At 61.2% G+C, this 26,807-nt stretch overlaps 2 protein-coding genes across 18 annotated transcripts; both read left to right on the top strand.

The window, feature by feature from the left end:
- The first annotated feature begins 823 nt into the window (after nucleotides 1–823).
- On the top strand, nucleotides 824–13,166 carry LOC117796806 (tumor protein p53-inducible protein 11-like). 12 transcript variants are annotated; one of them, XM_034646453.1, is made up of 9 exons: nucleotides 824–862; nucleotides 1,413–1,541; nucleotides 10,169–10,242; nucleotides 10,576–10,641; nucleotides 10,753–10,811; nucleotides 10,947–11,055; nucleotides 11,719–11,777; nucleotides 12,013–12,061; nucleotides 12,498–13,166. In XM_034646453.1, exons 4-9 carry the CDS (start codon nucleotides 10,603–10,605, stop codon nucleotides 12,606–12,608), a joined length of 426 nt encoding a protein of 141 aa, XP_034502344.1. In that variant the 5' UTR covers nucleotides 824–862; nucleotides 1,413–1,541; nucleotides 10,169–10,242; nucleotides 10,576–10,602; the 3' UTR covers nucleotides 12,609–13,166. The 12 variants fall into 12 exon arrangements, with proteins under 12 accessions (XP_034502344.1, XP_034502336.1, XP_034502343.1 ...); XM_034646445.1 differs by having other exon boundaries at nucleotides 10,947–11,106; nucleotides 12,498–13,165; XM_034646452.1 differs by lacking the exon at nucleotides 10,753–10,811 and having other exon boundaries at nucleotides 10,947–11,106.
- A 3,658-nt stretch (nucleotides 13,167–16,824) lies between these two features.
- Nucleotides 16,825–26,044, top strand: TP53I11 (tumor protein p53 inducible protein 11). 6 transcript variants are annotated; one of them, XM_034646442.1, is made up of 10 exons: nucleotides 16,825–17,752; nucleotides 19,604–19,677; nucleotides 20,011–20,076; nucleotides 20,188–20,246; nucleotides 20,382–20,490; nucleotides 21,154–21,212; nucleotides 21,448–21,496; nucleotides 21,933–22,029; nucleotides 22,998–23,099; nucleotides 23,568–26,044. In XM_034646442.1, exons 3-10 carry the CDS (start codon nucleotides 20,038–20,040, stop codon nucleotides 23,699–23,701), a joined length of 648 nt encoding a protein of 215 aa, XP_034502333.1. In that variant the 5' UTR covers nucleotides 16,825–17,752; nucleotides 19,604–19,677; nucleotides 20,011–20,037; the 3' UTR covers nucleotides 23,702–26,044. The 6 variants fall into 6 exon arrangements, with proteins under 6 accessions (XP_034502333.1, XP_034502335.1, XP_034502332.1 ...); XM_019802837.2 differs by having other exon boundaries at nucleotides 16,851–17,752; nucleotides 20,382–20,541; XM_034646441.1 differs by lacking the exon at nucleotides 20,188–20,246 and having other exon boundaries at nucleotides 16,850–17,752; nucleotides 20,382–20,541.
- Nucleotides 26,045–26,807: the final 763 nt, after the last annotated feature.

Below are 26,807 nucleotides of genomic sequence, written 5' to 3'. Positions count from 1 at the left end.
TTTAGGGTGGAAGATGAAGAAGGTGGGTGTGTATGTGGAGGGGGTGGGTGTCTTGTGGAGGGGGAGGAAAGGGTGGGTCCAGGCTGGAAGCCCAAATCAAAAGTCCCTGGCCATCATCTGTAAAATGGGATTAATCATGCCGGCTTTCGTGGGTTGTTGTGAGAATCAAATGAGTTAATGCTCGCAACTCCTTGAGCACACGGTGCCTGGCACGGAGCGGGCGCTCAGCAGATGGTGACCATTGTTGTCACTGTGTTCCCTACACACTTGGGTATCTACCAGCCAAAGCAGTCCCTTCCATTTTAGACACTGGCCTAGGCCCCAGGGGATACCCCGAGGATATTTAAGACAGTGTGGTTTGCCAACCTATGGGGGTGTTGAGAGTCTCACGAAAGGGGCGCAGTCTTCAGAACTTGCCAAGAAAGTCTTTCGGGGCGGCGCGGGCCCCTCGGCTTTGATTCTCCAGCGCCTTCTCCCGGGGCGTGAGCGCGCCCCCCACAGGCAGTCCCTAGGAAAGCCTCGGCCGGGGAGCCCCGGAGCCCGGCGGCCCCAACCCCTCTCCCCCTCCCGCCCGGCGGCCACCCTCGGGGGCGAGGCAGTCGGCGCGTGGGAGGGGACGGCGCGCCATTGGCTTGCGCGCGGGACCGAGAGGAGGGACCAGCGCGGGCCGCCAGACTCGGGTAAACCCCGGCCGCGCAGGACGCCGCGCGCAGTCCCGCCCGGCCCGGCCCTGCCCTGCCCTGCCCCGCGCGGGCGGCGCGATGTGAGGCTCCCGAGGGCCCAGGCGTCCCCTGGCTCCCCCCCCCCNGCCCAGGCGTCCTCACAGCTCCGCGCAGCGCCGGCGCCAGCATGCGCTAGGAACGTAAGTTCTGTTCCCCGCCGCCGCCTCCGAGCCTCGCACGCTCTCCTCCGGCCGCCAGCCGGTACCTGCGCAGCCCAGCCCAGCCCATCCCTGCCCGGCGGGGCTTCTGCTGCCGCAGGCACCGCGGCGGACCTGGGGCCCCCGTGCGCGCGAGCTGGACGCCCCAGGACCCCTTGGCCCCGGCGGATAATGCCTGGACTCCAGGGGCCCCCTCCCCGACTCCCCGCAAGGCGCAGTCCCGCAGCCCCTTCGGTTACCTCCCTTGGCGCTCTTCACTCGCCGCCCTGCCTTCTGCCTCGGTTTCCCTCTCTCCCCCGGCTTTCACCCTCCCCCGTCTCCTCCCTGTTGGACTGTTTATTTCCCCTCTGCCTCCCTCTCTGCTTCGGAGCAAGAGAGAAAGAGCCAAGCGCAGTTTCTGTCTCCCTGGGGTCGGACTGTTGTCCCCGCGCTCCGTTCTCTGTCCCCTCCCCCCCATCGCCATTGTTCCCGGGTCCGAGGAGTGCGCGGCACAAACTTGCGAGTGCCCCTCCTTTTGTCTTCGCCCCCGCAGGGCTGCGGACCGCTGTGGCGGAGTTCCCGCTGGCCGGACCTACTGGTTTGGCGGGCCGTGGGGGAGCCCAGCAGGCCGGAGCTCCCCGCCTGGGGTCCCCAGCTCTCAGCCCCGGGTCTCAGAAAGTGGGTGAGTGCCTGGAGCTAGGAGATAAAGGACACAGTGGAGGAAGAAGAAGCCAGACTGGGAGACACCGGGTCTCTGGGCCGGCGAGGGAGGGAGGGGTCGGGGGGAGGGGAGGAGGCAGAAACCGTAGCCGCGCCTAAGCCCCAGTTGTTGGGTGGGAGGGTCTGGGAAGCACAGGTGGAGACGGACGCCCCCCCAGTCTCCCCTAAGTGGCGCGCTCAGCGGGAAGGGGGCAGTGTGGGGCCATTGGCCCGGTTCTCGGTGGGCTGGGGCTCCCTGCCAGGGGCAAAATACTCGCACCCACCCCGGGACGGCGAGGAAGCGCCAGAACCCCGCGCGCATCTCCGGCGCGCCCGGCAGGGTCGGGCGCTTGCGTTGCGTCCCTTCGCTCCGCCCTCCCCTCCCCCACTCAGTCCCGGGCTCCCGCCGCCCCCTCGCGGCCCCAGGGGAGCGGGTTTCTTCTCTGGAGCAAGGTGGGCAGGGGCAGGAGCGGGCGGAGGCCGGGAACCCCGGGGCGCCTCTGGAGCCCAGCGCTGACGGCCGAGGCTGCATGGGCTCCCCACCACCGCCCCGCGCTTCCTGGTTGGTTTCCTAAAGACAAACTTTTCCTGGTGCGGCCGTCCTGCGGGGAGAAGGCATCAGGGCGGCGGCGATGCCCACCCCAACTGTGCGGCCTCTTGGACCCACACCTCTGGTGGGAGGTTAGAAGGGGCCACGACCCTCTGCAGACCGTCTTCTCCTGCAGCCCAAAGAGCCCAAGGGACACAGAGTGGGTTGGGGTGGGAGGCACTGGTGGAGTGCCGGGGGAGGGGGGCCGGACACTGTGGGTTCCTTAGCCAGAGCCTCACACCACCCCACACTCAGCCCAGGAGGAGGAACAGTTTTCCTTGTTGGGTTGTTAGGAGATAAGGCACTGTGCATTCTCCAGGTCTCTGTTATCCCATCCATGAAATGGGCCATCTGGTCCCTGAGTCCCCTGTTGCTCCAGTAGCCTGGGAACACGGTGCCCTGGCTTCTCTTTTTCTGCCCACATGCTGTAGGTTTAATCAGTCCTTCCAAATTTGGAGTGGAGGGCTGAGGCCCAAAGGCCTTTACCCATGTCTGGCTGCCAACACCTGCTGGATCCCTGCCCCCAGGCTCCAGCTGTAGCTTCTCCAACTCTATACTGCGCTACCTCCCCTCCCCCCCAAATCTTATGATAGCCCCCCACCCCCTCTGGGGAAAGGGCCTGCCTCTCACTGTGTGAGGGTGGGGGAGCAGTGAAATTAGCAGTGACCCCTGATATACATAGTTCTAGATACACATAGCTTCTTTACTTTCACTGATTGAACAAATTGTGGGCCCTACACCAAAGGTGATTTAGTGAACCAAGTGTCAGACAGTTCCGGGCACTGGGAGACAGCTGAGAGCAAAACAAAAATTATTTCCCTCATGGAGCTGACACTTAAATGGTGGAGGGGCAAATAATAAAATAAATTATATAGTGTATTGGGAGGTGGGGGGGGAAGTTGGGTGTCAGGCATATTGAGGCCAGAGGTGGGGCTGCCATTTTAAATAAGGTGGGCAAGGAGGCCTTCCTGAGGAGGTGACTCTTGAGCCAAGGCTTTGAAAGAGTGAGCAGTGGGGATAGCTTGGAGAGAGAAAGATCCTGCAGAGAATGGCCTGTGCAAAGGCCCTGAGGCTGCAATGTGTCCGCCATATTTGAGAAAAGGTAAGACGCCACTGTGGTTCTGGTGGAGTGAGGGGGTGGGGCAGAGATAGGAGGCAAGGCGGACTGAAAAGGGATGAAGTGTGCCCCTTTCACAGATGAGGGAAGTGATGCTCAGAGATGACATGTCAGTCACCCCAGGACACGCAGCAGCCGCAGCGGCAGGGTGGGGTGCCTGATGTTCTGTCTTCTGGCCCATATCATTTTCACTTCACCCTGCATCTCAGCGACTCACTGGCAACACTGGTTTGCGTCCCTGCCAGGGTCGGGCCTGGCCAAGTGCCGGAAACAAGGAGGGAGGTTCCGTACCCCTGCCACCCGTCGTCGGCCCCCCAGCGGTTCTCCCTGCCCATCCGTTGTGAGCGCCTCCCAGCAGCATCTTCCTCCTGACCTAGAGTGACCCTTGGTCCCTTCCCATTTCCTTCGTAAGGCCACCCCTTGTAAACACCCCATTCTGGACCCGCATGTAGCCCCTCGAAGGGGACCGAAGCTGGTATGGTCAAGGGGGAAACTGAGGCAAAGAAGTTGAGTCTCCTAGCCTGAGAATAACAGCAGCAACATTACTACTGAGCATTCGCTATAAAACGGGTACTGTTCTACCTGTGTTGTTGTGCACCTTCTCATCAGCGGGGGGTGGTATCCTTACACTCATTTCACAGATGAGGAAACTGAGGCCTGGAGAGGTGGTGTCACCCGCCCAAGGCCATGCAGCTAATACATGGTAGAGCTGGGCTTTAAGCACAAGCCTTTTGAGTCCTGATCTACTCCTTTGACCCTGAGCCAGAGCCCCAGACCCTGGGGGAGCTGGTCAGTCCTGGACTGTAGTTCTGGCTCATAGCATCCTGGGAAAAGTATAGGGACCCTTTTGCCTGCCTCCCCCAACCCACCCAGAAAGGCACATCACCTCCTGCTTCTGGAAAAGTTGGCTTAAGATGGTGGCGCATCCCTGCAAAGAAGTTCCCCTCCCCCGCTCTGGTCCTCTCCTTTCTGGGTTAGGAGAGAGGTGGGAGGGGCGGTGAGGGGGATGGCGAGCGTCCGCTGCCCCCTCACCACAACCCTGGCCCCGTGGCAGCTGGAAGCCAGGCTGTCCCCATGGTCATGGCGCCGTGGGATCCGGAAGCACCAGCTGCCTTTGAGGGCCCTGACGTGGTCACTGGGCTGGTGGGAAGGCAGGCCCATGCCCAGTTGAAAAGGACAGAAATTCCCCTTGTGCTCGCCCTCTGTGTCAGCAGGGACAGGGAAGACCCTCCCGAGTGACGAGTGACGTCTGAGTGGTGACCGCTGGCCGTCAGGGGGGCTGAATCCCCCTTGCACAGCAGCCTCAGACTTGGGGGTGAGGCCAGGGATGTCCCCTCCTCCACTCTGCTCTCTCAGCCTTTCCAGCACGCAGGGAACGTTTATTTTTGGTCCCTGGAGTTTGGGAGATGTTTGTTTGTGGTGGAAGTTTGGGCTTCCCTCTGCCGTTCTGGAAATCAGTCTCCTTCAAAAGAAAGAGAACTGGTAAATAAATTCTGTGTGTCCCCAGGGACAGCCAGGCAGCTGGAGCAAGGGCCTCCTGTCCCCCTGGCGCGTGGATCTAGAAGCCACATCGTGAACACGACAGCCGGCAGGACCCCAGAGACCACACTCCCAGTTTTCCTTAGAGGAGGCGCCCGAGTCCCAGAGTCGGGCCCTGGTTTCACCGTGGTGGCCGCATCTCTGGGGACCTCAGCTGTCCTGTCTCCCCACTGCTGTCCTGTCTCAGGGCCCCGCTGGCCACTCCCGTGTTCCTGGAGGTTCTTGGATATGGGACGTGGAATCTCTTCCTTGAGTCCGGAGTTTTGTCTCAGGGACTAGGTCTGTCCCCGCAGTGGGATTCGCATCGCGCCCCCCCCTCCCCTGCCAGCACTACCGGTTAGCCTGCCCCTCGCATCCACCCCGAGCCCCGGGGGTGAGGCGGGCAATGGGTGATGCGGGGCTGGCTCGGCGTCTACTTGAGAGGCAAGGCTGACTCAGGCACGCTCGTCCTGTAGAATAACTCCGCTCTCGAGGGACACGCCGCCAGGAAGCTCCACTGCGCACAGCCTCGCCTTGGCTCTGTGCCTTAGCCCCGAGACCCACATGACCAAACCTGCACGCTGGCAGCCCCTGTGATGGCGTCAGTCGTGATGTCAGTCATGCCTCTGTCAAGCCCCCTGTGTGTCCTGTGACTTCCTAGTTTTGCTGTAATTTGCCACCAACCTGGTAAGTCAGGCATCATGACCCCCATTGACAGCTCAGGAACGGAGGGGCCAAATGGGTACTCTGCCCACAGGTGGAGGGCTGGTAATGAACTTGGGTCCCGCCACGCCCACGCCTCTCCAGCACAGCCCTTGAGATGTGCGATTCACTCTGCCTGAAGGCTCAGACTGGGGGGTTCTGAGTTGGGGGTCTTTGGGGGGGCCTCTCGGCCAAGGAGCTGATGGGCCGCCCCAGGAAGGGACCATGCGGTGGATGACGGGGTGGAGGCGGGGGGCTCTGGACCCTCTAGCCTCCTTGCCGGCCCTCTCTCCTTGCCTCCCCTTCTCTCTGACCGCCCTGGAGGCTCCTTCTCTCACTGCCCCCTCTCCTGGCGCTGCCCTGTCCCACACCCCATTTCCAGCTATTTTGCAGCAATGTGATAAGAGAACAATGGGTCTCCCTGCAGCCCTTCCCTGGTCCCGCTGGAGTCACAGGGCCTTAACCCAAGGGAGGCTAGACCCCAGGAAGGAAGGAGTTCAGATGCTGGCACCCCGCCAGGGGCTTTCAGGAGGCGATATGATGAGGAAGATGGCTTATGGCTTAGTTCTTCCTAGCGGTCGGGTTCACCAAACAGCACCCTAGCCCCCCCCCCACCAGCTTCTCTCAGGATATCCATTTATAGCGCAGTTAACTTGCTCCCAATTTCAGCTCTTCCACTTAACCCTGAGAAGCTTGAGTAAGTCCCTTGGGCCTTAGTTTTCTCATCTGCAGAATGGGGATGACAGTACAGTCATTCTCCTAGTGTTGTTTGGGGGCTGCCAAGAGTTCCTGGTCTGGAAGTACTTGTTCCCTGCCTCTAGCCCTGGGGGTGGAAGCTCTCGGGGGCAGTTCCTACCAGATGGGGAGGGACATGGGGGGCACTGTCCCTCCAGGAAAGGGTCTTGTTTGGAAAGGAAGCTGTTCTTGGCTGTGACGCTCAGCAGCAGCAGTGACTCTCCCCTGAATCACCGGGAGGCTCAGCAGCTGGTGGGGTGCTGGGCCCCGGGCCCCCTTCCTCTCCGCCTCCCCCCCCACCGCCCCCCGCTGCTGGTCAGGTTTCTAAGCCAGCCCTCATGGCCGGGGACAGCTCTGCAGTCTGACTGTTTCTATGGAAACCAGGCTTCCTNCGACTGTTTCTATGGAAACCAGGCTTCCTGGGAAGGCTACAGGGGCTAGGGGGTGGGGAGAGGTCCTTTAGGACCAGCGTGGGAATGATGCCCCAGCCCCGCCTGATCTGCCGCCAGGGCAGGGCCTCAGCAACTGCTCCATAAGCAATGCCATTAATCGCTGTCCTGTATGGAGCCCAAGGCAGGTGCCGGGCCCCTTGACTGCCTTTGCTCAGCTCTCAGCACAACCCTGTGAGCTAAAAAATAGTCCCGTGGTTTCACAAAGGAAGACATGGAAGCTCAGAGTGGTTAGGAAACTTTCTTGAGGTCACAGACAAGAGAAAGAGTTGAGGTTTGAGCCCAAGTTTGCCTAATCACTAAGTATATGCCCCCCCTCCCCTCACCCCTGCACCCCTGATAAGCTTCTCTGTTCCTGGCCTCTGTCTAGTCATGACCCCCTCTGTCTTGCTGCCACTGGGAGCTCTTTGGGGATGTTCTTCCTGGCCTTCGATGTCTGTGCACTTGAGGGGAGGAGTGGGTGGGGTATGGGGGGCAGTGCTGCACGGAGTCAGACCTTGGCCAGCGGTCAGGTGGGGGGGTGGCTCTCAACCCCTTCCTCAACTCACGACTTGGTGACAAATACTTGGTGAGCTCCTCACAGGCCAGGAAGTGTCCCAGGCTCTGTGAGCAAGACCTCCAGAAACCCACGCCCCGGGGCCCTGGCCTCCTAGGGATGGCTGCAGCTTTCTGAGGAGGGGGCCATCGTGATGTCTCACCACACTGTCTCCCCCAGTCCTGAGCCCCACCATTTCCTGGGCACTGCATGGGCCAGACCCTTCGCCAAGAGCATCCGTACCCACTCTCCTATGTCTTCAGCACCCTAGACCCACTGGTCCGAGGCCGCCGGCCCATAGGAGATGTCAGATTCCAAGCCAGCCCCGCCTGACTGCAAAGCCCCTTTCCTGTGCTCTCCTGTCACTGGCTTACATGTGGTCCTCCTGGGACTCAGCTTTTTGCCTTGCCCAATGTGTGTTTGGAGCAGAGCCTCCCCTTGGGCCCTGCCCTGTCTAACTGAGTGTGACCCCGGGTGTTCTGGGTGGGCCTGGGGGAGGCCTGCTTCCCGTGGCCCAGCTGTCACTCATTGGCCCGTGCTGACTGAACGCCCCGCTGTGGGCAGAGGTCCAGCCGGGAGATTCTCAGATCAGGCAGCAGCCCTGCCTTCAGATCACAGGGTCTCTGGAAGCCCGAGAGCCCGTGACGGGACTAGGAGTATGGGCTGGAAGTGGCCCATGGCCGTCCACACTGAGACCCGGGGGAGTCCAGGGGATGGAGGGAGAGGCTGTGTCCTGGGAAGACTCCTGAGGACAGGCCATGTGGCCCTGAAGAACAAGGAGGGTCAAGGTGGGGGAGCAGGGCACAAGGAGGACCTTTCTGGCTGGGCAGTGCGTCAGAACTGGGAACCACCGTGAAAAAGGACGGGGACTTGCTGGCTTTATTGGGAATCGAGGTCAGAGAGGCCTGCCAGGAGCAGAATGTAGAGAGTCATGAACTTGGGCTCTAGGGGGCTGCAGGCTACATTATCCCGGCTCCTCGCTTGGCATGTTCTCCTCTGCCTGCCCCTGCCCTTAGCCTCAGGCAGCCTGGCAGGGCGATGGGGGGAAGCCCTGGGGGCCCTTCAGAGGGCAGCTGGCTCTGGAAAGGACGCAACAGCCCTATCAGGCTGGCTTTTTCCACTCTGCACGGCTGAATGGCTGAATGAAGAAAGGGAAGTAGGAGTGTGGGCAGGCCGGCGCTTGGCCCCGGGCCCCGCCCGTGTCCCCTCTCCTTAGCCTCCAGCACTTGCACAGAGCAAGCGCTCTTACCAACCCCATTTCACAGCGGCAGGCACTGAGGCTGGGAGGGCTGCAGGGAGCTGCCCAAAGCCCTGCGGCTGGTAAGAGGGCGGAACCGGGATTCGAACCACTCTGGCTCAGCCACAGTGCAGGGAGTGGAGCGGAGGGAGATGCCCTCTGCCCTCACTTAGGTTAAAAGGAGGCCGGGCTGAAAAACACCTGTGGAGTGGGAAGGGGAAGAAAGTTCAAGGGCAGATCTGAGGGGGCCGTGCGTGGGGTTTGCCTGGAGGGTGGGGCACGGGGGGGCTGCCAGGTGCATGGGAGTACCACCACTGCCCACCTGCGTTCCCCAGGCGGGGCCCGTGCTTTGGGTGTGGGAGGGACGGAACTCAGCGCTCCGAGTACTTAGCTGTGCGGAGGCAGGGGCAGGGGATCCTAGGCCCCGGAGATTTCATTCTCCCTGGGAGGCCCTAGGGCCCATTGGGGCTGGTGAGCTCCTTGCTAGGGGCTGGGCTTGGGGTGGGGGGGAGGCCACAGTAGGTCCCACCGGCCCAAGTACCTGATGGCGGTGCCCGTGGATAAAGCCTATCCCCCCTAAGAGTCCTGCTGGTGTCCGATGGAGCCCAGGACCCTGCAGTCCCCTTGCTGTACCCCGTCCCTGGAGGCTGGCCCTGCCACAACCCACAGCCCTTGCTTTGCAGGTCGAGGCTTGCGGTGCAGAGGGGAACGTTGTGTGTGTGTGTGTTGGTGGGAAGGGCTCGTCGGGCAGAGGAAGGATGCTGACGCTCTGAGCGGGGGTCACTGAGACAGCCCGGGGCCTGGTGGGCTTGACCCGAGTGCCCCCTTATGCCACGGGACGGAAATCTATTTGTCACTGTCTAACTCTGGAAACAACCCNGGGGGGAGGGGAGGGGCGGGGAGGGGCGGGCTAGGCCAGGTGTCCCGACTCGCAGGTGGTCCTTCTCGTCATCTGTACATGTGCTGCAAGTCATGTAGCTGCAAACAACAAAACATGTCGGTTCTGCAGTATGGAAATTAAAAAATGAAAGGCCAGAGGGGAGGCCGGAAGAGGAAGGAGGGTGAGGGCAGGGCTTCCCGGTGCTTCCTTGGCTGAGGCCGGGTGAGGGGGGTGAGCCCCGGTGGCTCCCAGCTGTGGCTGGCCAGCTCTCGTGGGCCATCTGGAACAGGTCCACCCCGCGGCGGGAGGGACGCCAGGCTGATCGTCGCCTGTCTCTGGAGTCACGAGAAGTGGTGGCAAGTGCTGGGGCATGGAGACGGTGCCCAGCTCCCGGGGGAGCAGTGTGGTTAAAGCCTGCCTTCTCTGGTGGGACTGGTCAGCCCCCTGTCAAACTGCTGCTTCCTGGCCTGACCCAAGTCTAAAGCCACGATAGATAGCTAGGCCCCCCACGGTTTGATTCCCTGCCCTGGGCTTTATTTGTTGGGGTGCTTTGTTTTAAGTGCGGGTAGTGTTCCGGCCTTGCCAGCAGGTGGCTGCGGGCTTCTACAGAATGAGATGCTGGGATAGGGCATGTGGTGCTGGGGGGTGGGGGTACTGGAGTTCCTCAACCCCATCTTGGTTGAACTTTGTTGACCTTGGTTTCCTCATCTGTGGAATGGGTGTAAATCATGCCCATTGTGTGCTGGGGATGGGCGGGGGCTGTGATTAGAGGAACCCAGGGCCACCCCTGGGCCAGTTTTTGGAAGCCTTTGCCTCACTGGGGTCGACACTTTGTCTCCTTTGCATAGGTTTTGTGCTGATTGAAGGCCAGGACCCGCAGTCACCTCATCTCTGTGTCTCCCAGCCCAGTCCCTGGCACATAGTAGGTGCTCAAGACCCAGCCCGAGGTGGAGCTGGGGGGGGGCTGGGGAGTGGGGGCTGAGCAGACAAGGGGTAGGGAAGAGGCCGGTAGTGGGTGCCCCTGGCAGGAAGGGGCCCAGAGCTTCTGCCAGCTGTCCTGGCCATCCTTCCTCTGGCTGGGTCCTGGGGCCACTGGGTTTGAACAAGGTCGTCTGCAAGACAAGGAGGGAGGGCTTGCTGGACAGAGAGATTATCTGGGCAGAAGTTCACTGGGGGGCCTGGACCCCAGGACTTGGGCAGATCTTCCCTCTTCTGGCAAGACTGGCCCAGACTCCTGTTTGCCCCTGCCTCCCAGGAACCTCTGGATGTGGTCTCCTCCCAAATGCCTTTCCCGGGCCCACACACTCCTCCACGGCCACCTGTAAGACTCCAGCTAGCCTGATTACCCCGGGGTGTGACATGTCTGTGGAGGCCAGATGGGCTCACACAGCTGGAAGAGCTTAAGGGACGTCCTCCCTGACCCATTTTATAGATGAGGAAGCTGAGGCCAGGAAGGCCAGAGACTTGCCCCTTTCGTCAAACAGCCAGGTGGTGAGGTTTCTTGTTGGTGTTCCAGCTGCTGCCCCAGGCTGACGGTGGGGGGGGGTGGCTCACCAGGCCCTGGGGCTGCCCCTGAGGTCTGGAAGCTGGGCAGGACCTGTGGCTGAGGCTGGCGTCTCCCCTCAGCCCCTCTGCAGACACCAGGCTCCAGGACAAGATGGCGGCCAAGCAGCCCCCACCTCTCATGAAGAAGCACAGCCAGACGGACCTCGTGAGCCGCCTGAAGACCCGCAAGGTCCTCGGCGTGGGCGGGGAGGACGACGACGGGGAGGTGCACCGCTCCAAGGTGGGCCGAGGGGCCTAGGCCGGCTGCACCCAGGGGGCCGCCTCGGAACACCCGCCTGGGGAGGCAGGTCTGGCCTGCCGGTTGGGAGAAGAGTAGCCACGGCCCGCAGCGCTGCGGGAGCCCCGGGACTTGGCTTGTTTTTTTTCTGGGAACTTAATGGAGATGTCAGGGGAATAATAACAAAAACAAAGACAGATCGTTAGAATGAATTTCGTGCTTGTTATGTGCCCGTTACTGTACCAATTGCTTTATAAGTATGATTTAATCTTGCTAGGCCTGGGAGAGAGTTAATGAACCCACTTTATCGATAAGGAAACTGAGGCTCAGAGAGGTCAAGGACTTGCGCAAGGGCCAAGCCAGTCAGAGGCACAGCCAGGCTTTAAGCCTGTGTCTAGCTGACCCCTGAGCTTTTATTCTTACCCACCGTATTTTCAGCTTCCCGTAAGCTCTGGTGTCACGAAGAGGCAGAGGGGGGTGGCCTCAGTGTGACCCAGCCAGCCTGGGTGAGCCTTTGGCTAAGCAGAAGTACCCAGGTGGGTCCCTGGGCATGTCGGGGGCTCAGGGCAGGGAGTGAGTGGGCTGGGCGTGCCCCTGACCCTTCTTTGTCCACAGATCAGCCAGGTGCTGGGCAATGAAATCAAGTTTGCTGTTCGGGAGCCTTTGGGGCTGAGGTGAGCATCGAGGGGGAGTTCGGGTGGGTGCCAGGTTATGGGGAGGTGCTGCGTGAGGCCCCGCCTCGTCGGCTTTGTCCCTGTGTCCCCATGCCTGTCACTCTGTCCCGTCTCATTCCCTCCCCCTAAAACCAGCCATCCCTGGACATCTTGGCTGGAGAGGGGAGGGTCCCCTGGGGCCTGGAGGGGGCAGTGAGGGGGCCTGGCTGTGACCTTTCTCTCCACATGTCCCCAGGGTCTGGCAGTTTGCTTCTGCTGTGCTCTTCTCCGGCATTGCCATCATGGTGAGCCCCCCACCCCCAGCCCCACCCCTGGGACAAGGCCCTGGGTCTATCTGGCTCCCTGTGTCCCGCCTCTGGGCCTCTACTGGGGGTTCCTCCCCTGTCCTGGGGCCCCTGCTGCCTCTCCCCGCATGGCCATCGTGCAGAGGCCCTACTTGTCAGGTAGCTCCCTCCATAGTCCCAGCTCCTGACACTCATTCCCACCTGAACCCCACCTCTGGATCATCCTAGATCCCATGGTCCACGTTCCTGACTCCTTGCCCCTGGGAACCTAGAGCCTTCTGTCCTGGCATGGGGGAGTGGGGGACAACCAAGGCTCTGACGCCGGACTGCCCCAGGCACCTCAGCCCTGCTTCGAGGGGGGAAGGAAGATGTCCAGGGGATGTTTCAACTGCAACCCCCTCCAACTTGACCCTGAACTGCCCACGCATGTCCACAGGCCCTCGCCTTCCCTGACCAGCTCTATGATGCAGTCTTCGATGGAGCCCAGGTGACCAGCAAGACCCCCATCCGTCTCTATGGCGGAGCCCTCCTCAGTGAGTATTGCTAGGGCAGATGTGATGGCAGCTGGGGACCAACAGAGACTCAGAGGACTGAGAGGAGCAGGGGGAAGCCTTTCTTTGTGCAGGGGCTCCCTTTCCCAGCACCCGCCTACACCCTTCCGCTGATGGGTGTGTCTCTGCTGGGTGTGTGCTGCCATCTTGTGGCCACTGCTGGAATGCTCCCGGTGGACGGGGCTCCGTCTTGGCCATCATCTGGGGCAAACGCTCACTGAATGGTCAGTAATGACCCTGGTTATTGGGGCACAGAGATGAGTGAGGCTCAGGCCCTGACCTCCAGGACCTCACAGCCTAGAGGAGGAGGCAAAATCAACACAGTGTCTGCAAAACCCCTCCCACCCTTGGGCCCGTCGTTTGAACCATCCCGTTGCCTCTCTGATTTGAGTCACACACAGGGCCTGGTAGGAAGCTGAATTACAGCTTTGAAAGCCTAGCACAGGTAGCGTCCCTCCTCTTCTCCCAAACATTCTATTGGCTCCCTTTTGCCTGCAGAATAAAGGCCCAGCCGCTCCGCCTGGCTTTCGGGGTGGCCTGTAGGGTGGATCCAGCCTACTTTCNAGGCCTGGAGAGGTGGTGTCACCCGCCCAAGGCCATGCAGCTAATACATGGTAGAGCTGGGCTTTAAGCACAAGCCTTTTGAGTCCTGATCTACTCCTTTGACCCTGAGCCAGAGCCCCAGACCCTGGGGGAGCTGGTCAGTCCTGGACTGTAGTTCTGGCTCATAGCATCCTGGGAAAAGTATAGGGACCCTTTTGCCTGCCTCCCCCAACCCACCCAGAAAGGCACATCACCTCCTGCTTCTGGAAAAGTTGGCTTAAGATGGTGGCGCATCCCTGCAAAGAAGTTCCCCTCCCCCGCTCTGGTCCTCTCCTTTCTGGGTTAGGAGAGAGGTGGGAGGGGCGATGAGGGGGATGGCGAGCGTCCGCTGCCCCCTCACCACAACCCTGGCCCCGTGGCAGCTGGAAGCCAGGCTGTCCCCATGGTCATGGCGCCATGGGATCCGGAAGCACCAGCTGCCTTTGAGGGCCCTGACGTGGTCACTGGGCTGGTGGGAAGGCAGGCCCATGCCCAGTTGAAAAGGACAGAAATTCCCCTTGTGCTCGCCCTCTGTGTCAGCAGGGACAGGGAAGACCCTCCCGAGTGACGAGTGACGTCTGAGTGGTGACCGCTGGCCGTCAGGGGGGCTGAATCCCCCTTGCACAGCAGCCTCAGACTTGGGGGTGAGGCCAGGGATGTCCCCTCCTCCACTCTGCTCTCTCAGCCTTTCCAGCACGCAGGGAACGTTTATTTTTGGTCCCTGGAGTTTGGGAGATGTTTGTTTGTGGTGGAAGTTTGGGCTTCCCTCTGCCGTTCTGGAAATCAGTCTCCTTCAAAAGAAAGAGAACTGGTAAATAAATTCTGTGTGTCCCCAGGGACAGCCAGGCAGCTGGAGCAAGGGCCTCCTGTCCCCCTGGCGCGTGGATCTAGAAGCCACATCGTGAACACGACAGCCGGCAGGACCCCAGAGACCACACTCCCAGTTTTCCTTAGAGGAGGCGCCCGAGTCCCAGAGTCGGGCCCTGGTTTCACCGTGGTGGCCGCATCTCTGGGGACCTCAGCTGTCCTGTCTCCCCACTGCTGTCCTGTCTCAGGGCCCCGCTGGCCACTCCCGTGTTCCTGGAGGTTCTTGGATATGGGACGTGGAATCTCTTCCTTGAGTCCGGAGTTTTGTCTCAGGGACTAGGTCTGTCCCCGCAGTGGGATTCGCATCGCGCCCCCCCCTCCCCTGCCAGCACTACCGGTTAGCCTGCCCCTCGCATCCACCCCGAGCCCCGGGGGTGAGGCGGGCAATGGGTGATGCGGGGCTGGCTCGGCGTCTACTTGAGAGGCAAGGCTGACTCAGGCACGCTCGTCCTGTAGAATAACTCCGCTCTCGAGGGACACGCCGCCAGGAAGCTCCACTGCGCACAGCCTCGCCTTGGCTCTGTGCCTTAGCCCCGAGACCCACATGACCAAACCTGCACGCTGGCAGCCCCTGTGATGGCGTCAGTCGTGATGTCAGTCATGCCTCTGTCAAGCCCCCTGTGTGTCCTGTGACTTCCTAGTTTTGCTGTAATTTGCCACCAACCTGGTAAGTCAGGCATCATGACCCCCATTGACAGCTCAGGAACGGAGGGGCCAAATGGGTACTCTGCCCACAGGTGGAGGGCTGGTAATGAACTTGGGTCCCGCCACGCCCACGCCTCTCCAGCACAGCCCTTGAGATGTGCGATTCACTCTGCCTGAAGGCTCAGACTGGGGGGTTCTGAGTTGGGGGTCTTTGGGGGGGCCTCTCGGCCAAGGAGCTGATGGGCCGCCCCAGGAAGGGACCATGCGGTGGATGACGGGGTGGAGGCGGGGGGCTCTGGACCCTCTAGCCTCCTTGCCGGCCCTCTCTCCTTGCCTCCCCTTCTCTCTGACCGCCCTGGAGGCTCCTTCTCTCACTGCCCCCTCTCCTGGCGCTGCCCTGTCCCACACCCCATTTCCAGCTATTTTGCAGCAATGTGATAAGAGAACAATGGGTCTCCCTGCAGCCCTTCCCTGGTCCCGCTGGAGTCACAGGGCCTTAACCCAAGGGAGGCTAGACCCCAGGAAGGAAGGAGTTCAGATGCTGGCACCCCGCCAGGGGCTTTCAGGAGGCGATATGATGAGGAAGATGGCTTATGGCTTAGTTCTTCCTAGCGGTCGGGTTCACCAAACAGCACCCTAGCCCCCCCCCCACCAGCTTCTCTCAGGATATCCATTTATAGCGCAGTTAACTTGCTCCCAATTTCAGCTCTTCCACTTAACCCTGAGAAGCTTGAGTAAGTCCCTTGGGCCTTAGTTTTCTCATCTGCAGAATGGGGATGACAGTACAGTCATTCTCCTAGTGTTGTTTGGGGGCTGCCAAGAATTCCTGGTCTGGAAGTACTTGTTCCCTGCCTCTAGCCCTGGGGGTGGAAGCTCTCGGGGGCAGTTCCTACCAGATGGGGAGGGACATGGGGGGCACTGTCCCTCCAGGAAAGGGTCTTGTTTGGAAAGGAAGCTGTTCTTGGCTGTGACGCTCAGCAGCAGCAGTGACTCTCCCCTGAATCACCGGGAGGCTCAGCAGCTGGTGGGGTGCTGGGCCCCGGGCCCCCTTCCTCTCCGCCTCCCCCCCCACCGCCCCCCGCTGCTGGTCAGGTTTCTAAGCCAGCCCTCATGGCCGGGGACAGCTCTGCAGTCCGACTGTTTCTATGGAAACCAGGCTTCCTGGGAAGGCTACAGGGGCTAGGGGGTGGGGAGAGGTCCTTTAGGACCAGCGTGGGAATGATGCCCCAGCCCCGCCTGATCTGCCGCCAGGGCAGGGCCTCAGCAACTGCTCCATAAGCAATGCCATTAATCGCTGTCCTGTATGGAGCCCAAGGCAGGTGCCGGGCCCCTTGACTGCCTTTGCTCAGCTCTCAGCACAACCCTGTGAGCTAAAAAATAGTCCCGTGGTTTCACAAAGGAAGACATGGAAGCTCAGAGTGGTTAGGAAACTTTCTTGAGGTCACAGACAAGAGAAAGAGTTGAGGTTTGAGCCCAAGTTTGCCTAATCACTAAGTATATGCCCCCCCTCCCCTCACCCCTGCACCCCTGATAAGCTTCTCTGTTCCTGGCCTCTGTCTAGTCATGACCCCCTCTGTCTTGCTGCCACTGGGAGCTCTTTGGGGATGTTCTTCCTGGCCTTCGATGTCTGTGCACTTGAGGGGAGGAGTGGGTGGGGTATGGGGGGCAGTGCTGCACGGAGTCAGACCTTGGCCAGCGGTCAGGTGGGGGGGTGGCTCTCAACCCCTTCCTCAACTCACGACTTGGTGACAAATACTTGGTGAGCTCCTCACAGGCCAGGAAGTGTCCCAGGCTCTGTGAGCAAGACCTCCAGAAACCCACGCCCCGGGGCCCTGGCCTCCTAGGGATGGCTGCAGCTTTCTGAGGAGGGGGCCATCGTGATGTCTCACCACACTGTCTCCCCCAGTCCTGAGCCCCACCATTTCCTGGGCACTGCATGGGCCAGACCCTTCGCCAAGAGCATCCGTACCCACTCTCCTATGTCTTCAGCACCCTAGACCCACTGGTCCGAGGCCGCCGGCCCATAGGAGATGTCAGATTCCAAGCCAGCCCCGCCTGACTGCAAAGCCCCTTTCCTGTGCTCTCCTGTCACTGGCTTACATGTGGTCCTCCTGGGACTCAGCTTTTTGCCTTGCCCAATGTGTGTTTGGAGCAGAGCCTCCCCTTGGGCCCTGCCCTGTCTAACTGAGTGTGACCCCGGGTGTTCTGGGTGGGCCTGGGGGAGGCCTGCTTCCCGTGGCCCAGCTGTCACTCATTGGCCCGTGCTGACTGAACGCCCCGCTGTGGGCAGAGGTCCAGCCGGGAGATTCTCAGATCAGGCAGCAGCCCTGCCTTCAGATCACAGGGTCTCTGGAAGCCCGAGAGCCCGTGACGGGACTAGGAGTATGGGCTGGAAGTGGCCCATGGCCGTCCACACTGAGACCCGGGGGAGTCCAGGGGATGGAGGGAGAGGCTGTGTCCTGGGAAGACTCCTGAGGACAGGCCATGTGGCCCTGAAGAACAAGGAGGGTCAAGGTGGGGGAGCAGGGCACAAGGAGGACCTTTCTGGCTGGGCAGTGCGTCAGAACTGGGAACCACCGTGAAAAAGGACGGGGACTTGCTGGCTTTATTGGGAATCGAGGTCAGAGAGGCCTGCCAGGAGCAGAATGTAGAGAGTCATGAACTTGGGCTCTAGGGGGCTGCAGGCTACATTATCCCGGCTCCTCGCTTGGCATGTTCTCCTCTGCCTGCCCCTGCCCTTAGCCTCAGGCAGCCTGGCAGGGCGATGGGGGGAAGCCCTGGGGGCCCTTCAGAGGGCAGCTGGCTCTGGAAAGGACGCAACAGCCCTATCAGGCTGGCTTTTTCCACTCTGCACGGCTGAATGGCTGAATGAAGAAAGGGAAGTAGGAGTGTGGGCAGGCCGGCGCTTGGCCCCGGGCCCCGCCCGTGTCCCCTCTCCTTAGCCTCCAGCACTTGCACAGAGCAAGCGCTCTTACCAACCCCATTTCACAGCGGCAGGCACTGAGGCTGGGAGGGCTGCAGGGAGCTGCCCAAAGCCCTGCGGCTGGTAAGAGGGCGGAACCGGGATTCGAACCACTCTGGCTCAGCCACAGTGCAGGGAGTGGAGCGGAGGGAGATGCCCTCTGCCCTCACTTAGGTTAAAAGGAGGCCGGGCTGAAAAACACCTGTGGAGTGGGAAGGGGAAGAAAGTTCAAGGGCAGATCTGAGGGGGCCGTGCGTGGGGTTTGCCTGGAGGGTGGGGCACGGGGGGGCTGCCAGGTGCATGGGAGTACCACCACTGCCCACCTGCGTTCCCCAGGCGGGGCCCGTGCTTTGGGTGTGGGAGGGACGGAACTCAGCGCTCCGAGTACTTAGCTGTGCGGAGGCAGGGGCAGGGGATCCTAGGCCCCGGAGATTTCATTCTCCCTGGGAGGCCCTAGGGCCCATTGGGGCTGGTGAGCTCCTTGCTAGGGGCTGGGCTTGGGGTGGGGGGGAGGCCACAGTAGGTCCCACCGGCCCAAGTACCTGATGGCGGTGCCCGTGGATAAAGCCTATCCCCCCTAAGAGTCCTGCTGGTGTCCGATGGAGCCCAGGACCCTGCAGTCCCCTTGCTGTACCCCGTCCCTGGAGGCTGGCCCTGCCACAACCCACAGCCCTTGCTTTGCAGGTCGAGGCTTGCGGTGCAGAGGGGAACGTTGTGTGTGTGTGTGTTGGTGGGAAGGGCTCGTCGGGCAGAGGAAGGATGCTGACGCTCTGAGCGGGGGTCACTGAGACAGCCCGGGGCCTGGCGGGCTTGACCCGAGTGCCCCCTTATGCCACGGGACGGAAATCTATTTGTCACTGTCTAACTCTGGAAACAACCCAGATGTTCTTCAGTGAGTGACTGGATAAACCCACGGGTCCACCTGCCCCCACAGAATATTACTCTGCCATAAAGAGGAACAGGGCAGGGGGAGCGCCCAGCAGCCGGGAAGAGTCTCAGAGGCATTTTAGCGTTCCGTGGAATGAAAGAGGCCGGTCTCAAGTGGTTCTAGTCTGTTTGAGTCTATTTATAGAACGTGTTTGAAAAAACAAAACCAAAGCTAGAGTGATGGCCCACAGGTCAGTGGCTGCTGGGGGTTGGAGGTGGTCCTTCTCGTCATCTGTACATGTGCTGCAAGTCATGTAGCTGCAAACAACAAAACATGTCGGTTCTGCAGTATGGAAATTAAAAAATGAAAGGCCAGAGGGGAGGCCGGAAGAGGAAGGAGGGTGAGGGCAGGGCTTCCCGGTGCTTCCTTGGCTGAGGCCGGGTGAGGGGGGTGAGCCCCGGTGGCTCCCAGCTGTGGCTGGCCAGCTCTCGTGGGCCATCTGGAACAGGTCCACCCCGCGGCGGGAGGGACGCCAGGCTGATCGTCGCCTGTCTCTGGAGTCACGAGAAGTGGTGGCAAGTGCTGGGGCATGGAGACGGTGCCCAGCTCCCGGGGGAGCAGTGTGGTTAAAGCCTGCCTTCTCTGGTGGGACTGGTCAGCCCCCTGTCAAACTGCTGCTTCCTGGCCTGACCCAAGTCTAAAGCCACGATAGATAGCTAGGCCCCCCACGGTTTGATTCCCTGCCCTGGGCTTTATTTGTTGGGGTGCTTTGTTTTAAGTGCGGGTAGTGTTCCGGCCTTGCCAGCAGGTGGCTGCGGGCTTCTACAGAATGAGATGCTGGGATAGGGCATGTGGTGCTGGGGGGTGGGGGTACTGGAGTTCCTCAACCCCATCTTGGTTGAACTTTGTTGACCTTGGTTTCCTCATCTGTGGAATGGGTGTAAATCATGCCCATTGTGTGCTGGGGATGGGCGGGGGCTGTGATTAGAGGAACCCAGGGCCACCCCTGGGCCAGTTTTTGGAAGCCTTTGCCTCACTGGGGTCGACACTTTGTCTCCTTTGCATAGGTTTTGTGCTGATTGAAGGCCAGGACCCGCAGTCACCTCATCTCTGTGTCTCCCAGCCCAGTCCCTGGCACATAGTAGGTGCTCAAGACCCAGCCCGAGGTGGAGCTGGGGGGGGGCTGGGGAGTGGGGGCTGAGCAGACAAGGGGTAGGGAAGAGGCCGGTAGTGGGTGCCCCTGGCAGGAAGGGGCCCAGAGCTTCTGCCAGCTGTCCTGGCCATCCTTCCTCTGGCTGGGTCCTGGGGCCACTGGGTTTGAACAAGGTCGTCTGCAAGACAAGGAGGGAGGGCTTGCTGGACAGAGAGATTATCTGGGCAGAAGTTCACTGGGGGGCCTGGACCCCAGGACTTGGGCAGATCTTCCCTCTTCTGGCAAGACTGGCCCAGACTCCTGTTTGCCCCTGCCTCCCAGGAACCTCTGGATGTGGTCTCCTCCCAAATGCCTTTCCCGGGCCCACACACTCCTCCACGGCCACCTGTAAGACTCCAGCTAGCCTGATTACCCCGGGGTGTGACATGTCTGTGGAGGCCAGATGGGCTCACACAGCTGGAAGAGCTTAAGGGACGTCCTCCCTGACCCATTTTATAGATGAGGAAGCTGAGGCCAGGAAGGCCAGAGACTTGCCCCTTTCGTCAAACAGCCAGGTGGTGAGGTTTCTTGTTGGTGTTCCAGCTGCTGCCCCAGGCTGACGGTGGGGGGGGGTGGCTCACCAGGCCCTGGGGCTGCCCCTGAGGTCTGGAAGCTGGGCAGGACCTGTGGCTGAGGCTGGCGTCTCCCCTCAGCCCCTCTGCAGACACCAGGCTCCAGGACAAGATGGCGGCCAAGCAGCCCCCACCTCTCATGAAGAAGCACAGCCAGACGGACCTCGTGAGCCGCCTGAAGACCCGCAAGGTCCTCGGCGTGGGCGGGGAGGACGACGACGGGGAGGTGCACCGCTCCAAGGTGGGCCGAGGGGCCTAGGCCGGCTGCACCCAGGGGGCCGCCTCGGAACACCCGCCTGGGGAGGCAGGTCTGGCCTGCCGGTTGGGAGAAGAGTAGCCACGGCCCGCAGCGCTGCGGGAGCCCCGGGACTTGGCTTGTTTTTTTTCTGGGAACTTAATGGAGATGTCAGGGGAATAATAACAAAAACAAAGACAGATCGTTAGAATGAATTTCGTGCTTGTTATGTGCCCGTTACTGTACCAATTGCTTTATAAGTATGATTTAATCTTGCTAGGCCTGGGAGAGAGTTAATGAACCCACTTTATCGATAAGGAAACTGAGGCTCAGAGAGGTCAAGGACTTGCGCAAGGGCCAAGCCAGTCAGAGGCACAGCCAGGCTTTAAGCCTGTGTCTAGCTGACCCCTGAGCTTTTATTCTTACCCACCGTATTTTCAGCTTCCCGTAAGCTCTGGTGTCACGAAGAGGCAGAGGGGGGTGGCCTCAGTGTGACCCAGCCAGCCTGGGTGAGCCTTTGGCTAAGCAGAAGTACCCAGGTGGGTCCCTGGGCATGTCGGGGGCTCAGGGCAGGGAGTGAGTGGGCTGGGCGTGCCCCTGACCCTTCTTTGTCCACAGATCAGCCAGGTGCTGGGCAATGAAATCAAGTTTGCTGTTCGGGAGCCTTTGGGGCTGAGGTGAGCATCGAGGGGGAGTTCGGGTGGGTGCCAGGTTATGGGGAGGTGCTGCGTGAGGCCCCGCCTCGTCGGCTTTGTCCCTGTGTCCCCATGCCTGTCACTCTGTCCCGTCTCATTCCCTCCCCCTAAAACCAGCCATCCCTGGACATCTTGGCTGGAGAGGGGAGGGTCCCCTGGGGCCTGGAGGGGGCAGTGAGGGGGCCTGGCTGTGACCTTTCTCTCCACATGTCCCCAGGGTCTGGCAGTTTGCTTCTGCTGTGCTCTTCTCCGGCATTGCCATCATGGTGAGCCCCCCACCCCCAGCCCCACCCCTGGGACAAGGCCCTGGGTCTATCTGGCTCCCTGTGTCCCGCCTCTGGGCCTCTACTGGGGGTTCCTCCCCTGTCCTGGGGCCCCTGCTGCCTCTCCCCGCATGGCCATCGTGCAGAGGCCCTACTTGTCAGGTAGCTCCCTCCATAGTCCCAGCTCCTGACACTCATTCCCACCTGAACCCCACCTCTGGATCATCCTAGATCCCATGGTCCACGTTCCTGACTCCTTGCCCCTGGGAACCTAGAGCCTTCTGTCCTGGCATGGGGGAGTGGGGGACAACCAAGGCTCTGACGCCGGACTGCCCCAGGCACCTCAGCCCTGCTTCGAGGGGGGAAGGAAGATGTCCAGGGGATGTTTCAACTGCAACCCCCTCCAACTTGACCCTGAACTGCCCACGCATGTCCACAGGCCCTCGCCTTCCCTGACCAGCTCTATGATGCAGTCTTCGATGGAGCCCAGGTGACCAGCAAGACCCCCATCCGTCTCTATGGCGGAGCCCTCCTCAGTGAGTATTGCTAGGGCAGATGTGATGGCAGCTGGGGACCAACAGAGACTCAGAGGACTGAGAGGAGCAGGGGGAAGCCTTTCTTTGTGCAGGGGCTCCCTTTCCCAGCACCCGCCTACACCCTTCCGCTGATGGGTGTGTCTCTGCTGGGTGTGTGCTGCCATCTTGTGGCCACTGCTGGAATGCTCCCGGTGGACGGGGCTCCGTCTTGGCCATCATCTGGGGCAAACGCTCACTGAATGGTCAGTAATGACCCTGGTTATTGGGGCACAGAGATGAGTGAGGCTCAGGCCCTGACCTCCAGGACCTCACAGCCTAGAGGAGGAGGCAAAATCAACACAGTGTCTGCAAAACCCCTCCCACCCTTGGGCCCGTCGTTTGAACCATCCCGTTGCCTCTCTGATTTGAGTCACACACAGGGCCTGGTAGGAAGCTGAATTACAGCTTTGAAAGCCTAGCACAGGTAGCGTCCCTCCTCTTCTCCCAAACATTCTATTGGCTCCCTTTTGCCTGCAGAATAAAGGCCCAGCCGCTCCGCCTGGCTTTCGGGGTGGCCTGTAGGGTGGATCCAGCCTACTTTCCCAGACCTGCCTCCCCCAGATCCCACAGTGGACCCCAGACTCCAGCCACATCTCATGATGCCCGCCCCCCCATTTCAGAAGGCCTCCATGCTTCTGTACACGCAGTCTCCCCAACCTTGTGCCGATGGCACTAATACCCATCCCTCAAGGGTCTGCCCCGGTACTGGTGGGGGGCAGGGGCTGATGGTGACTGGGGTGCCTTTAAGCCCTTCCCCCAGCAGTGGGAGACCTAGGGTTATGGGGTTAGGTCAGATGACGGATGAGTTTTAGTTTGGGGAGTGTGAGTGGGGGTGGGGGATGTGGAAATCTGGGATCCTGCCCCGGCCCCAAGGGGGTGGCTGGATCCAGCTGCCTGCCCCCAGTCTGCCCTTTGTCCCCCCGCCGCAGGCATCTCCCTGATCATGTGGAACGCTCTCTACACGGCCGAGAAGGTTATCATCCGATGGACTCTGCTCACCGAAGCCTGTTACTTTGGGGTCCAGTTCTTGGGTGAGTCTGGAGGTGGGCAGTGAGACAGGGAGGCTGATGGAGTTGGGGGTGCGGGCAGGGCAGCTTGGCCCCCGGCTCTCCAGCTCCTGCCCCTGGGCTTCCAGGAAGGGATGAAAATCTCTCTGAGGGGGAGGGGCTCATGGGGCCGTGTTTACCTGTAGGCCTGCACACCTGTGCTCACACTCCCGACACACACCTGTACCTTCTTGAATATACATATACACGTGCCCCGCAGCCTCCCATAGCCCATCGCTCACTCATGTACCCAGCGCAGGTGTGACAGCGCCCACCCAGTGTGGCCCCCATGCTTGCGTTCAGCCCGGTACCTGCCCCGTGGGGGCCGTCAGACAGACGTGGCGTGAGGTCTGGCAGCTGGCAGGGGCCCCCAGCTCAGCCCGTTGTCTTGTGTTGGGGGGTGAGGCATGGCCCTCCTCTGACCCCCGTCCCTTCCCGGTCTTTCTCCTACAGTGGTCACTGCCACGCTGGCTGAGACGGGGCTCGTGTCCCTGGGGATCCTGCTGCTCCTGGCCAGCCGCCTCCTTTTTGTCGCCATCAGCGTTTACTACTATTACCAAGTCGGCCGGAAACCCAAGAAAGTCTAGCCACTCGCTGGGCCAGGGGCCCCTGTGGGGCAGCGAGGCCCCGGGGCCTCAGTTTCCTTCTGGCTCCTGGAGGGCAGGACGGACCCTGCCCTGCACCAGGCCTGCCCCAGGCAGGCGGGGCCGCTCACCTTCCTTTCCTCCTGGGCACCCCCAAATGCTGTGATCTCCTGGACTTTCAGGTTCGGGGGGGACAGGGCCTTGACGCCTCTGCCCTTCGCCCCACACAGCAGCGCCTCCTTTTCTGGGCTCTCTTGGCCTCTGGATCCCCTGGATAGATACTGACTGAAGAGCTTGGGTCGTGGGGTATTGGGCAAAGGCGGGGCTCCCGCCTCTTCTGCAAGGAGGCCCTTCTTTAGTTTGAGAGAGGTGTGCCCTTCCTCCCTGTCCTCCCCGCACCCCACCCAATCTAGGGCCCACACAGCTGAACATGGCTTCTGCGTATGCCTGGAAAATCGGACTTGACCCTGCGCCCGTACTCCTCGGCGTGGGGTCCCCCCACCCGTGGGAGCTGCCCTCTGCCCCCTCGGCGCACATCCCTGCCCTTCCCACAGCCCGGCTGCAGGGCTGAGCGCAGCAATGGCTGGCTTTGAGCTGGCACCCCCCTTTCCAGCCTCTTTGTGAGGTGGGCCACCTGTAGCCAGAGCCCGGCTCTCTCCTAGGGTCTCGCTCTGGGCTGTTCCGCCTCTACCCCAGCCCCTGGAGGCTCCCAGGAGCCCCCTTCTCCCAACTGGCCGGGGTCCAGAGGCTGCCAGCAGCCTCTCGCACAGGCAGGGGGCACAGAGAACCCTGTGCAGGCTCTTGTAAGAGATGGGGTTTGGAGATGAGGAAGCAAGAGAAGCAGTGGCATTTCCTGGTCCCTTAGTACGTCCTTCAGGTCTGATGCCTGCTTGGCTCAGCCCCCTCACCTCCCCAGGGTGCTGCCCCCGAGACTGGGCGGGCTAGGACTGGGGGCCCTTCCAACTCAGCAGGGGAAATAAATAGAAATATTTCAGCAGGCCACGCTCATGTCCCCTGCCCCCCCCAAGTGCCCTGGAGGAGGCTGACTAGGGGCTCCCTCAGAGCTGAAGAGCCCCCTGTCCTGCCCCCTCCCCCCCCAGCCTATGTACCCCCCTGGTCTGTCACTCCCCATGCTCCCCTCCCCTCTGGGACACAAGCGTGCGCACCAGGAGTGGTGGCCCTCATGTTCTGGGGACAAGTGGGGAGAAAGGCAGCCCGGACCCCACACTTGCTTCTTGTCTTGGAATCTAGTGTGTTCGGTGGGGCGAGGTGGCTGGTAGGCCGGGGCGGCCCAGCTCTGGCTGCTGTCGGCTGCTGCTGTGTCCGGGAAGCTTGCCCTGCCCGCACTGGGCCCAGCTGTCCCCACAGCCATGCAGCTGGTCCCCTGCAGAGCAGCGGGACCGCTGCTGTTCCACAGCTGAGGAGGGAGGCCCAGTGGGTCGGGCGCCCACGGCTGGGCCGCTGGTGACCGGCTGAGCAGAAGGGAACCTGGTCGCTAAGGAGAGGCTGGGCTCTTTCCTGACCTTCGTCTCCTGCCACTTCAGTGTGGGCCTCTCCCCAGAATCTGGCTGCTTGCTCACAAGCCCTGGCCGGGCAGGGCGCCCCTGTCCCCTGGCCACAGTCCTGTCCTCCATCTGATCCAGGCCTTTGAGGACCTGGCTCATCCTCCGATGGGTGATGGGTGATGGGTGGTTGGTCCTAGTCCCCGGTGGGCGTGGTGGATCGTGTCCGGGGAGGCCCGTAGGGGAGTAGAAAGCATGGGCTTAGCCGTTGGGCTCTGGGTGAGGCCCCCCGCTGGGGTGGGCTGGGGCAGGTGGGAGGGCCGCATGGCTTGCCCCTCCGGTGGTCAGGAGGGCCTGCTGGGATGGCATTCTGTTCTGCTGGCTCAGACATAGGAGCTAGGCCCAGGGGGAGGGAGCCTGGCAAACAGCCATGTGGTCTGGGGACATGGGGGGGGACATTAAGGCAAGGAGCCATTGCTAGGATGCAGAGGAAGTGACAGTGGGGACGGGGACCCACACATCTCCCGAAGAAGACCCAGTGTGGGCCCAACTCTCCATCCATCCCCCTACCCGCCACCGTCTACCCTTGCCCCTGGAGCCCAGCCCCTCCGGCCAAGCTCCCGCCTCTGCCCCCATCCACCCCCACCCCCACCCCAAGCAAGACCACCGTTCTTCACAGTCACTATTTATTCTTCGTTCCTTCTTTTTGTAAGAAACAGTCACAAAAACCAGTGCAAAACCATCAGTGTGGGTGTCCTGCTTTATATTACAAAAACGCTTCTTGATATAGAATATAAAAAGGGGAGGGGGCTCACAGGAAATAAATGATAAATTAGCTCTGCTATCTACCGCAAGGAACATTTACAGTTTTCAAAATAGACTTTCGACCTAGGACCCACAGGGGAAGGGAAGAGGGGGCTTCTGGGAGATGGGGGTGCTGGGGCCTCGGCTGCTTTGGGGTCTCCAGTCTGGGCCCCTGAGGCATGGAAGGGCGAGAGGGACAAGAGAGCCTCCGAACCCCGCAGATGGCTTCCCTTGCCCAAGAGGCGGGCGCTCTGGAGCAGGAAGCCGGCTCTCCGTCCGTCCGGGGTGGGTGTGACAGTGGGGGCTCGGCTCTGGCTCCTGCCCAGCCAGCAGGCTGGAGGACGTCTCGGAAGAAGTCTCGGCAAAGAGGTATCCCCGGCCCTGCGTCCCTGCGTCCCCGCAGCCAAGCCTCTGGCACGAGCACCTGTTCAGGCTGTGCACAAGCCAGCCCAGTTAGCTCTCCACGCCTGGGAGGGGGGTCAAGCCTCGGAACAGTCACAGGCAGCCGTGCAGAGAGCTACCAGCCCCGGTCCGTGCTGGAGACGGCCCGCTCTCCCTTTCCAGCTCCAGTGTGGGCAGTGGCGGAGTCGGGGCTCCTTGGCACCTTTCTGGAAAGCCCTTGGGGATGAGGATGAGGCTCACCAACCACCCACCCTTGAACCTGCTTCAGGATTCCTCTGGGACCTGCCCTGCCCCACACTGATACTTACGGGGGGTGGGGGCAGCAAGGGGTGGGAATGGAGGAGATCAGAGGAGGGGGGCGGGTGCCAGAGGCCAGGCCCTTCTTACCTTGAAGGCCCCGG

The sequence above is a fragment of the Ailuropoda melanoleuca genome, chromosome 16 (assembly GCF_002007445.2).
Source record: "Ailuropoda melanoleuca isolate Jingjing chromosome 16, ASM200744v2, whole genome shotgun sequence".
Classification (NCBI taxonomy): domain Eukaryota; kingdom Metazoa; phylum Chordata; class Mammalia; order Carnivora; family Ursidae; genus Ailuropoda; species Ailuropoda melanoleuca.
The sequence above is the reverse complement of the archived record's forward strand: the minus strand, read 5'-3'. Positions and strand labels throughout refer to the sequence as shown.